The following is a 12,559-nucleotide window of genomic DNA, read 5'->3' as shown; positions in this document are numbered from 1 at the left end:
AAAAACAAACAACAACAACAGCAAAAAGATTCACACACTGCAACAGGAAAGGATATACATGGGCAAAACATGGAGTGAATTCTATACTTTCTAGCTTTCTTCTTTTTCCTGTTCTTCCAGGAACCACGGCCTACTGAAAACTGCAGTATGCAAATGAGCTTGTTTAGGGGCGCAGTGGGGAGTGGTCTGGGGAGGATGGCGGTGCACCTGGGCAGGGCAAGGCCCAGGTCTCTTTGTAGCGTCCTGCTTACTTGGGGAGCTACCTGCCTCCCTTTGTCTATGGGTGGTGCCAACAAACTTAAGCCAGGAAGGCCAGCTCCCCCTCCAGACTTCCCCCTTCCCTTCTCAGTTTGGTTTCTGTTTCTCTCACCCAGTGGAGGCATCAGGGTGGGGAGTTGCTTGTCACTGGGAGATGTGACAAACCTTAGCAAGGTTACCACAGAAAGGGGTTTAGGAAGTCTTATAGGCAAGTGGGAGCTTTCCCAGTCTCTGAGACTCTGAGACAGTCCAAAGTGTCATGGCACCCCAATATCCAAAATTCTCTTCAATTTTGTATATATATTTTTTCTTTTTCCATTTAAAATTTTTTCTTTTAACTTTTAAAATGTTATATGCATTAGTGTTTTGCCATCGGTTAAAACTGGCAAATGGGTCCCCTGGAACTGGAGTTACAGACAGTTGCAAGCTGCCATGTAGGTGCTGGGAACTGAATCCGGGTCCTCTGGAAAAGTAGTTAATGCTCTTACCGCTGAGCAATCTCTTAATCCCCCCATTTAAAAAATTCTAGTCACAGTTCTCCTCACCCCTCCTTCTGCCCATCCACTCCTCACTATGGGTAAGGGCTCCCATGGGGAGTCAACAAAGTCTGCATGAGCTAACTTCTTGGAGCCCGTTTCCTGTGATGGGATGCCATGCTCAAAGAGTGCCTGCAGATATGTCAGTGCATCACATTCATGCAGTACTTGAGGAGGCCAGAAGAGGGTGCCATATTTCCCAGGACTTCTCTTTTTTAATTTTGTAATATTTATTTTTTTAAATTCACTTTACATTCCAACCCAGGTTCTCCCTCCTCCACCTCCTCCCACCCCATCACATCCCCCATCCACTCCTCCTAACAAGTAAGGGTTCCCATGGGGAGTCACATAAATTTGGGGCAGGATCAAACCCCTCCCTTCTGTGTTAAGTCTGAGCATGACATGGCAGGGTCTCTGTGGTTTGTCCTAATGGTCCTGAAACTCAAAAATATCCATCTGCCTCTACCTCCTCAGTATTGGGATCAAAGGTGTGGGCCACCTTTTTTATTTTATTATTTATTTATTTATTTATTATTTTTGGATTCTCGAGACAGGGTGTCTCTGTAGCTTTGGGGCCTGTCCTAGAACTAGCTTTTGTAGACCAGGCTGGCCTCAAACTCACAGAGATCCACCTGCCTCTGCCTCCTGAGTGCTGGGATTAAAGGCATGTGCCACTACCACCTGGATGGGCCACCTTTTTTAATTAAAATTTTTGTTTTTATAATTTTTTGTTATCTGTATGGTTATGTGTTGGGCTATGTGTACAGGGGTGCAGGTGTCTGAAAAGACATTGAATTCCTTGGATCTGACAAGGGTGAGGGAACCACACATGTTCTCTGGAAGAGCAGTACATGCTTTTAACTGCTGAAACATCTCTCCAGGCCCTCTTTTACCATTGTGTGTGTGTGTGTGTGTGTGTGTGTGTGTGTGTGTGTGTGTGCACGCTCATGCACGTCATGCAGTGTGTGCTTGTGTGGAGTCCTGAGGCTGATGTTAAGAATCATTCTTCCATCCCATCTGTAGAGGCAGGCTCTATCAGTCAAACCCAGAGCTTGATGATATGGATAGTTTTGCTAGCCAGCTTGCTCTAGGAATCCCGTCTCCAGCTTCCAGGCAGGCTGTTGCTCCCACCTGGCATTGCTGTGGGCTAGCGGGATCTGAATTGAGGTCCTCATGCTTCTGTAGCGAGCATCTCAACCCCTGACGTCTCACAGCCAACACATCCTTGTTTATGCTCATCCACCTCCCGTCTGTTGCCCGCTCTCTTTCCTCTTTGTTTGGGTGTGGCAGTGGGAGATACACACGCTCTGATTTATGTGTGCCTGTGCAGGTTGACAGCAGGTTGTTCTCTGCCTTGTTTATTTGAGACACGATCTCTCATGGACCTGGAATAGCTTAGCTGGTCGGCCATAGGGTTCCATGAATCCTTACTCATGGGAGAACAGGTGCGCCACATGTCCAGGTTTTTACATACTGGGGATCCAAATAGGTTCTTATGCTGGTATGGCATGCATTTTACTAACTGAGCCTCCCCCTCAATCCTGTCTCCTTGTCTTGCCTGAAAAGTTTCTTTTTTACCCTATAGACTTGTTTGTTTGTTTTTTAAGACAGGATTTCTCTGTGTAACACTGGCTGTTCTAGAACTAGCTCTGTAGACCAGGCTGACTTCAAACTCACAGAGATCTGCCTGCCTCTGCCTCCCAAGTGCTGGGATTAAAGGTGTGCGACTTTTTTTAAAAATGTGTCCGGGTGGGGCTGGAGAGATGGCTCAGTGGTTAAGAGCATTGCCTGCTCTTCCAAAGGTCCTGAGTTCAATTCCCAGCAACCACATGGTGGCTCACAACCATCTGTAAAGAGGTTTGGCGCCCTCTTCTGGCCTTCAGGCATACAGACAGACTATTGTATACATAATAAATAAATAAATATTTTAAAATAAAATAAAAAAAATGTGTCCGGGTGTTTGCTGGTTGCACCTCCAGTCTCTGCTCCTGACCGTGTGTGCCGGATGCCTGTGGAGGCCAGAAGATGGTGTCAGATCCCCTGGAAAGAAAGTACAGGTAATTCTGAAGTATCATGTGGGTGCTGGGAATCGAACTTGGGTCACTCTGGAGCAGTGGTTCTCAACCTTTCTAATGCTGCAACTCTTTAACACAGTACCTCATGTTGTGGTGACCCCCGAACATAAAATTATTTTGTTGCCACTTTGTAACTGTAATTTTGCTGTTGTTATGAATTTTAATGTAAATATTTTTAGAGATAGAAGTTTGCCAAAGTGTGTGTGTGGGGAGGGGGTATCGCAGCCCATGGGTTGAGAAACACTGCCCTGGAAGAACAGTCAGTGCTCTTGACTGCTGAACCATCTCTTCAGCCCCCACTCCTTTGAGACAAGGCAGGTTTTAATTTTTCCTTCCCACTGCTCCACCTCCACCTTGGAAGATTCAGGATTACAGGCGTTCACCACCACTCTTGCTGTTGCAAGTGTCTCAGGCTGAAGAAGCAAACACATCCATTCTCTTTTGTAGGTAGATTCTCCTGCCATCTGCATTTCCTCCAAAATGTCCATCGTGTGTTGTAAGCACACCAGAGTAGGAAGAGGGTACATTCCCTAGTGGGGCTTGGAGCCTGGGAAACCATAGAGTCTTCAAGTCCTCGCTGTCCCTGGAGGGGCAGCAGCCGGACCTACAGGGACATGATACCAGATACAGTTGTTCTCTAGTCAAATTTCGTGAATTCTCCTGCGTGAAGAAGACAGCTTACCAATAGTCCTCTGTGGGGAGACACTGAGTGCAGTCTCTGTATTCTTCCTGGGTCTTATCGGGTCCGCAGCCTCTGCACAGTCATTTGGGAGTGGAGGTCAGAGATCTTCCTGAGCAGCTTCTAAACCCAGGTTAGAAAGGGCAGAGGAGAGAGATGCTCAGAACAGCATGGAGAACCAAGCCCAGGGACCAGTCCCTAAGGACCTGCTGAAGGGCGGCTCAGGCAACAGTCAAAATTAGACGAAGTAGAAGGAGATAACTCGTGTGGCAGGGAAGAAAAAGGAGAGACTGGGTAAGAGTCCTAGACCACCAGGGACTAGGTCAGTCGGTGTCCTTGGATGAATGACAGGAGGAAGTGGGCAGGAAAGTGTGTGCCAAGGAATGCTTCTCATAGGAAGTGGAACTGTTTGGGAGAGGAAGGGCACCACGAACATATCAAGTCCTCCTGGGTCCACTGAGCATGCCTTGTCACCAAGGTAGCAAAGACCCTGGAGGTCTACTTAGAGGCAGGAATGCCCCCGAGGAGACTAACTCCCCAGACCTACTGGCTGGGTAGGGCTGATTACTCCCGCAGGAGCTAGGGGTGTGTTGACTTGAATCTGTGGAAAGTCATACTTCTGTAATTTCTACAGAAACAAGAAAACAAACATGCTTTCCCCTCCCACCTGGCCCAGGCCATGTGTTCCAGAGTGCTGAGCACCATAGACTTAACTTAGTGTTGTCACCAGGAGCAGGTGTTTCCGGCCACAGAGACCCTCCGGACTGAGCCTGTAGGCATTCCTCCACAATAGGAAGGCTTGGGGCCCTTTCCTCAGATCCCATACCTTTGGCACCTCCCTGCCCACCCTAACTTTGCTCTATTGCCTGTGGCTTGTGGTCTTGGGAGATGCAGGAGTGTATAAAGGTGGAAGGTTATCTGGAGGTGAGGGCAGGGGCCTCCAACTGCCTATCTTTGGAGAATCTGTCATCTGTGTTGGATGTGAAACTTTTCAGGATTTGGCTTCTTTGGGGTCAGATTGCTCTGTAGATGAGTCCAATGAATTCATTGGCGTGCCAAGTTGGACCTTGGTGGAATCATTACTTTTGTCTGTTTTTGGTGTGCTATCTGGGGAGAGTAGATGTTTATGTCTCCCTGTATAAAAGTTCTTGCAGCATCTCACTAGCTGGTGTTTGTAAAGCTAAACTAATGTGGTAAGGGACAAAGTCAGGCCGCAGACCTGCTCATAGAGCTCGTGTGTCACCAATCCCCCAAATCCAAGACACCACAGGAGAGACAGCAAGTGGCAGCTGTGGTGATATTTTGTTTATGATCTAACAAATAAAACCTGCCTGAAGATCAGAGTGCAGAGCTAGCCACACTAGTTAGCCATAGAGGCCAGGCAATGGTGGCCCACACCTTTAATCCCAGCACTCGGGAGACAGAGGCAGACAGATTTCTGTGAGTTCAAGGCCACTCTGGGCTACAAAAGATTGAATCAATCTAAAAGAAAACAGAGCTCACACCTCGGATCCCAACACGAGGCAGGTGGAGATAGGAGGGTTATGGCTGGGCAGAGAGCGGGTTGTAAGGTGGGAGGAAACAGGAGCTCAGAGAATTCAGTCTGAGGTTTCGTAGAGGCAGGATCTTGCCTATTCGGTCTGAGCATTTGGAGAGGTAAGAACTCTAGTGGCTGCTGCCCTGTTTCTCTGGTCTTTCAGTTTTCACTCCTGATAACTGGCTCTGGGTTTTTATTATTAAAACCAATTAGAATTCGTGCAACATCCAGCGTTATCTTTTATGTGCTGGGCTCTCTCTCTCTCTTTTTTTTTTTTTTTTTTTTTTTTTTTTTTTTTTTTTTTTTTTTTTTTTTTTTTTTTTTTTTTTTTTTTTTTTTTTTTTTTTTTTTTTTTTTGAGACAGGGTTTCTCTGTGTAACAGTCCTAGCTGTCCTCTTGTGGACCAGGCTGGCCTTGAACTCACAGAAATCCACCAGCCTCTGCCTCCCAAGTGCTGGAATTAAAGACATGCGCCACCAATACCCAGCTCACAACCTTCTTTATTAGAGGGCCTGTTAATATCCTAACTTTGCACACTAGGAAATGGAGGCTGAATGAGTCCCAGGTCCTACCTGGGGTGTGGCCAGTCTAAGATGCTGACCCATATGGTACCTAATTGTTCACATGTAGTCACCAGACATGAAACAATATCAAATACTCTTGAGTACGGGAGGAAGCACAGCAAGGCCCTCCACAGTGAGAGCTCTCCTCCCTCAGCTCCAGATAGGCTTGGGAGTTTGGCCAGAAGAATAGTAGAGAACACCAGGAAGTGGAAGGGCCCTTCTTCCCTGTTCTATCACAGAGCTGGGGAAAAAACAGCTGGGATTCTTGACGGCCATACCTCCTCTCCTGAACAGACAGCACTTGTCTGTCCACTGATGTTCACCTGGATTATTCCACGTCAGGTTACAACTTTTTTTGTTTGTTTTTGAGATAGGGTTTCTCTCTGTATCAGTCCTGGCTGTCCTGGAACTCTCTTTGCAGACCAGGCTGGCCTTGAACTCACAAACATCCACCTGCCTCTGCCTCCCGAGTGCTGGGATTAAAGGGATGCACCACCACTGCCCGGCTAAAAACATTATTATTTTGAGACAGGATTTCTTTATGTATGTGGCCTTGGCTGTCTTGGAACATTCTAAGTAGACCAGGCTGGCTCTGAACTCACAGAGATCTGCCTGCCTCTGCTTCCTGGGAACTGATTAAAGGTGTGCCACTATGCATGGCTATTATTTTTAATTATGTATATGTGTGTGGGTCTGTGCATATAAGTGCTTGTTTGTTAAGGCTAGAGGCATAGGATCTCTCTGGAAATAAAATTACTCACAGTTGTAAGCCCACTAATATGGGTGCTGGGAACTCTGTATGTCCTCTGCAGGGGCTGTATACGCTCTTACCTGCTGAGTCATCTCTCTAGACCCTCTTTTTAAAAAAGACATTTTTATTTGTATCTGTGTATGGGTGGGGGTACGGGTGGGTGTGGAGATCGGAGGACAGCGTTTGGAAGTTGGTTCTCTCCTTTCAACGCGTGGGTCCCTAACTCACAACATGAGACTTGCGGAAAGCATCTTTACCCACTTGAACCCTCTGGCCGGCTTTTAAAATGGTTTGGTGTAGGCTGGCCTCAAATGCACACTACGTCGCTGAGGATGACCTTGATTTTCCTGCCTCTACCTTCCAAGGATTGGCATTACATGAGCAGCCATCACTCCTGGCTCTTAGGTAGGTTCTAAAGTCTGGTGAACCTCCAAAGAGGTCCAGTAGAATCCGACCGCCTACTCTAGCCCGGTTTCATTCAGTACACGCCGGCCGCGTTGGCCGCGAAGGGCGCATGCGCGGGTTCGAGGCCGTTTTCCCGGCGACCCCGCGGCTGGTGCGTGGACACGAGTCTTCGCGGGCTGGCGTGAGCGCGCCCAAGGGGGGGGGGAGGCGTGTGCAGGGCAGGGGCGCGCGCGCTCCACGCGCATGCGCAGCATCAGGCGGCGGTGCGAGCCGAGCTGGGAGATGGCGGCAGCAGCGGTGGAGCGGAGAGTGTGAGCGCCGCCCGGGAGCCTCTGGCCCGGGCGCAGTGCGACCCCGACCCCGCCCGCCTGCTTGCCCACCATGGGCAATGAGGCCAGCCTGGAGGGCGGCGCGGGTGAAGGGCCGCTGCCGCCCGGAGGCTCTGGTCTGGGTCCGGGCCCCGGAGCAGGGCAGCCGCCTTCAGCACTAGCAGGCGGCGGACAGCTCCCCGCAGCTGGAGTCGCGCGAGCGGCTGGACCCCTGACCCCTGGTCTCGGTCCGGTCCCTGGCCCCGGCCCCGGCCCTGGCCCGGGCAGGTAAGAGAGAGGGTCTGGGTAACTGGGGGGCAGGGAACTGTGGTCCGAGTCTGGGGCCGGGGCCTGGAATCCCACGATCTAGTGGACAGCCAGTTCGGGTCGGCCTGCTAGATTGGCGTGAGCTGGGTGGTCGCGGGGGGCAACCCTAGGTTTCCAGCTGCCCCGCCTTGACAGGACAGGATGTTGAGTACAGGGTTAGTCAGGGCCTGCAGACTGTGACTTCGTCACAGTCCCCCGATTTTCTTCCCCCTAGCGCAGGGGCCCAACAGCTCAGGAGGGGCTTATGTAACCTTAGCCTGGTCCCTCTGCATAGGGGAGCAATGGGATGGAAGACATTCTCCCTGTCTGCCAGTGTCTGCATATGTCCATTGTGTTAGGTCGAGGGAAGAGCACAATGGGAGTGGCTGTCAGGGAAGATAAGTGTCACTGCTAGGAATAGGAAGAGATGGGAATAGTTGAACCATGAACTTGGTTCTTAGCTTTCCTTAAACATTTCGTGGCTGTCACTGTCGTTGGGGGAAGGAAACTTGTCCACTGGATACTATCAGGCTCAGTAATACCCTCTGTCAGTGCTTTCATCAAGGGTTTGCAAACGCTTTCAGGTGAAGCAAAAATGCTACTGAGTTGCCTGGCACCAGATACGAACCCGTGGCTTAGCAGCGGGAAAGCTGGAACCCACAGAGTTGTTTAAACGGAACAGATCTGGTCAGATATTTCAAGACCCGCTTGTTTTAGATGTTTGCCAACCCAGATTCTGCAAAAAAAAACAAGTTGCATTGGCTGCAGAAGCTGTGAGTGCTAACCTGTGACAGGAGATGCCAGGGTGAAATGGAAGGGCATCATTTTCACACCAGTTGGGCCTGAGGAGTAGCACACTCCTTAGGGGCGGTGCTTCCATCTCCATACGAAGCTGCCAATATATGTTGCTTTGCCTTCCCCAGAACACAAAATCTCCAAGTAGAGTTTTTTTTTTGCTTTTTCAGATGCCCAGCCATGTCCCTCCTGTTTTTTTTTTTTCCCCTCAGAAGTCATTCCTTAGACGACTCACAGTGATGAAGCTGTTAGCAGCCCGAAACCTGACTCAAACAAGCCAGCCTATGAACACACCTTTTAGAGGCGGAATTTGCCCATTTTACATTTGTTATTACACTAATGCAGCTGAGTAGCACACGGCTCTTAGCGCTGCAAACACTGTCCATCTTGCTGCGTGTTGCGCTGCTGTTTGGGCTTTAGCCTGAGACAGAAGCTCACCACGCTTCAGTCCTCTCCCTCCAAGGAAAGCTACAGAGAGTGGAAAAACCCCTTGTTGCTGAGAGCTCTAGGTGGGGAATTTACCGTCTTTCTTCCCTTAGCCAAACTGGCTGTTCTGCTAGTTGTTTATCAGAGGTTGCAGAGACAAGTACATGGAATTCTGGAAGGACCTGGCAGCTTAGAGGGACAGGAAGGAGGCTGCTGTGTCTTGCCCATACTCCTCAGTGGTTCGTTTCTGTTCTACCTATAACTCCCGCTACCGGGCAGACCCGTCCACTGCCACATGTGCAGAAACCATGGGCTCGCTGGATTTGGCAATTACAACACATCTTGCCAACTGGGCACAGGGCTCACACACAGGTCTTTCGGCTTTCAGGCTCGTGAGGTGAGCCTGTGGCTTGTCACCAACGCTCAAGACTGAGGACCCTTAGGGGCAGCTCTTCCTGCTGCTGCTCAGTTTAGCACGGCATCTCAGCTAAGCAGGCAACTGCATTGTCTGTCTCTCCTTCAGGCTCGGAATGGCTTCTGCTTCTCACCAGTGCATCTCAGGTACCCGATACCGAATTTAGCATGTTTCGTCTGAGATGCTGATGAGAACAGATTGGCCCATCAGAGGAGACAAAGCCCGTGCATGCGCCTCTAGGCACCCAGCGAAGAGCATTACATGTGTATTTGTAGTGGTCAGAAACCTTATAGTATTGGGAGGGGGTCAAAAGAAGGTGTGATTAAATTTCTAACCCCATAGGGGAACTGAGGCTCCTAGGGAGTGGAATCCTGGATCTTTCCTTTTGCCATGTCACCTCCTGTCACCTCAAGCTGAGTTTGTCTTCTCATCCTCATGCTGAGCTGACTTGGACTCTGGGAGGGGGTGGCTTCAGCATTCAAGGCTGAAGAGCATCAGTGCCGCCACACCCATAGCGCTGTCTCAGCCTGGGGGGTGATGGGACTTCAAGCACTGGAGCACTCCATAAGGAACGGGTTTTCTGTTCCTGGTCTCGGGTTCATTACATTTCAGCTCTGCTTTTCCCAAAGCATGACAGGTTAGGAGAAAGCTGATCTCTGTCTCAGACACTGCTTTCCGAACTGTGTGGCCTGGTAGGGGCTATCTATTAGAGGAAGGGGCACCATTCATTCATTCATTCATTCACTCACTTGCTCACTCATTTATAGAGATGTATAAGTGTACAGCAAGAGCACAGGATGACGGGATTTTACCTGTACACATATCCATGACATACCACCAGATTAAGACCAGCCCTCGTAAGTACCTAACAAAGTACCTTTGGGGGAAAAAATGCTCAAAGGGGCTGGGAGGTAGCACAGTGGCAGAGGGCTTACCCAGCACCCATGAGGCCTTAGATTCAAGCCCCAGTACTGGAAAAGCCTGTTTATTGGGTACTAGAGTGATGGCTCAACAGTTAAAGAGCACTGACTGCCCTTCTATAGCGTTCCAATTTTAGTATATGTGCTGCCAAAGCAAACACTGACTGCTCTTCTGTTGACCTGAGTTCCATCCCTAGCACTCACATGTTGGCTCACAACCATCCATAATTCCAGTTCCAGGGGATCTGACACTCTCTCCTGGCCTCCACAGATACCAGACACACGTGGTGTACAGACATACATGCAAGCAAAACACCCATACACATAAAAAAAAATGAAACTTATGAAGATTACGCAAAGCAGGGATGGAGAGATGGTGCAGTGGTTAAGAGTTTGCTATCATGAGGACCAGAGTATGGATCCTAGCATACGTACAAGATGGGCATCTCACACAAACCCACAGCCCCAGTTCTGAGGGGTGCGGGCAGAGACAGCAGGAATCTCACACAAACCACAGCCCCGGTGCTGAGGGGTGCGGGCAGAGACAGCAGGAATCTCTAAGACCTGCCGGCTTCCCTCTTTGGGGTCTTCCTATGTGGACATAGGTGTGTACACCCCTCCCCAACTGTGCACATAGACTCAGACACATATTCACACACAGTAGATAAATAGATGTAAGAGATTACTTTAAAATTGCACCAAGGGCTCGCATAGACCAGTGGCAGCCTGGCTCCTCCTCGGCTGTAAGGACTTGTGAATGTTTTCTCATTTACTGATCTCCCATAGGTTAGGGAAGGGATCTTAGCCATCAACAGCAACATGAAAGGCATGGGAGAAAAAAAAATATGGTACTTCCCTACCCTCTAGCACTTAGTCTGGTTAGTCAGGTATCTCTTGAAGAGCCGAACCGCGGATGATCTCTCAGAGAAAAGGGACAGTCTCATGTCTGGGAGGTGCCACACAGGCAGTGCGTATAGAGGGGTAGTCAAGTAGGAACATGAAGGGCAGAGAGAGAGTGAGAAAGGGAAAGAGGAATGTTTCCTCTTGGTAGAGACAGCAGAGAAAGAGACCAGATGCAAGACTAGGAGAGAGACTGGGTAAATTCAGGTGAGACATCTCTCTCTAAATGCCCAACAAAATCCATAATTCCCTTTTAGCTCATATGCCGTGGAGAATCTTGAGCCAAAGATAGCTGGGCACAGAGAACCTGGTTGTTGGCTGGATGGGCGTGAGTGCTCAAAATGGATTCGTCAGGCATGGTGTCTGACTGTCCAGGTGTACTGTGTTCGCTAATAGTCACGAACTAGTCCAATCTACAGTGAACTAGTGTATACAGATAGAGAGGGCACAATCGCCAGGTTTGAAACAATGGTCATTTGTCATTTAGAGGCCTACCTGGCCCCAGCGGTTGAGTTTTTGGGAGTGGGGGTATGTATTAAAATAACCTTCCTTTAGAATAGTGACATTGCCAGTTTTACTCAAGGGGCAATCATTTTGACGTTTCTTGCCAGGGAAAAAGGGGCAATGTTGATAATATTGTTCCCAGCACTGGTGGGACAGGTAAGACACCGTAGGGTTTTCTGTCTTGTTTGGATTTTGGAGACAGAGTCTTACTCTCTTGCCCAAGCTGGCCTGGAATTCACTACATGACCCAGGGTGGCCTTGGTTTAGGATGCTCTGCTCGCCTCACCTTTCCATGCATGGAGACTCCAGGCGTGAGTGGCCATGTCTGGCTGTAGGTTTAAAAATGTTTTTTCTAGTGGAGAAATTAGAAGAGAGGCTATTTAAACAAACAAGAATACCATGGAAAGTTTCAAGCATATAATAATAGAGGGAATAGTCTAATGAAGTTCTGTGCTACAGCCGTAGCTGTAGCTGTTACCAGCTCATAGCCAGGCAAGTTTCATTTACCCCTCGCCCTTCCTCCTGAAACAAATTCCAGACATTCCAACATCCCATCATCAGTATTCCAGTGTATACTTCCAAGCTGCCAAGAAACAAGAGCTTTGTACAAATGTAACCATAGTGCAGTCTTCATATCTAAATATATATTTCCTTCCTTCCAGGGAGGGTTTGCTAGGGATCAAACCCAGGGCCTCCTAAATGCTAGGCAACAACATGTTCTTTTTAAAAAAGATTTATTTTTAATTATGTGCATTTCTGTGTGTCTCTGTGTGGGTATGCACCCGAGAACAAGTGACCAAAGAAGCCAAAAATATTGACTCTCCCTTAGCTGGATATACATAGTTTGAGCCACTGAAGATGGGTGCTGAGAGCTGAGCCCAAGTCCTCTGCAAGAGTAGAACATAATGTTAACTGCTGAATTGCCTCTCTAGCGCCCCAACAACTTGTTCTTTTGTTTTTTTGAGACTTGGTTTCTCTGTGTAGCTGGCCTCAAACTCAGAGAGACCTGCCTCTACCTCCCAAGTGCTGGGATTAAAGGTGTGTACCACCACTCGGAATCTCTTCTTCTTCTTCTTCTTCTTCTTCTTCTTCTTCTTCTTCTTCTTCTTCTTCTTCTTCTTCTTCTTCTTCTTCTTCTTCTTCTTCTTCTTCCTCCTCCCCCTCCTCCTCCTCCTCCCCCT

General features: G+C 48.8%; 1 protein-coding gene across 3 annotated transcripts in view; it reads left to right on the top strand.

Moving 5' to 3' along the window:
* Positions 1-7,113: 7,113 nt before the first annotated feature.
* The window catches only part of Bsn (bassoon presynaptic cytomatrix protein), an 86,024-nt gene continuing 80,578 nt past the window's right edge, over positions 7,114-12,559 (top strand). For all 3 annotated transcript variants that reach the window (XR_007591223.1, XR_007591222.1, XM_050139601.1), the window contains exon 1: positions 7,114-7,400. Coding sequence is in view for 1 of the 3 variants with exons in the window: in XM_050139601.1 (XP_049995558.1) it covers positions 7,186-7,400 (215 nt within the window). In the remaining 2 variants the exon portion in view is untranslated. The remainder of the gene's footprint in view (positions 7,401-12,559) is intronic.

The sequence above is a fragment of the Alexandromys fortis genome, unplaced genomic scaffold, assembly GCF_014885135.2.
Source record: "Alexandromys fortis isolate MF-2015 unplaced genomic scaffold, M_Fortis_MF-2015_v1.1 scaffold_36, whole genome shotgun sequence".
Taxonomy (NCBI): Eukaryota; Metazoa; Chordata; class Mammalia; order Rodentia; family Cricetidae; genus Alexandromys; species Alexandromys fortis.
This window is presented reverse-complemented; position numbering and strand designations above follow the sequence as displayed.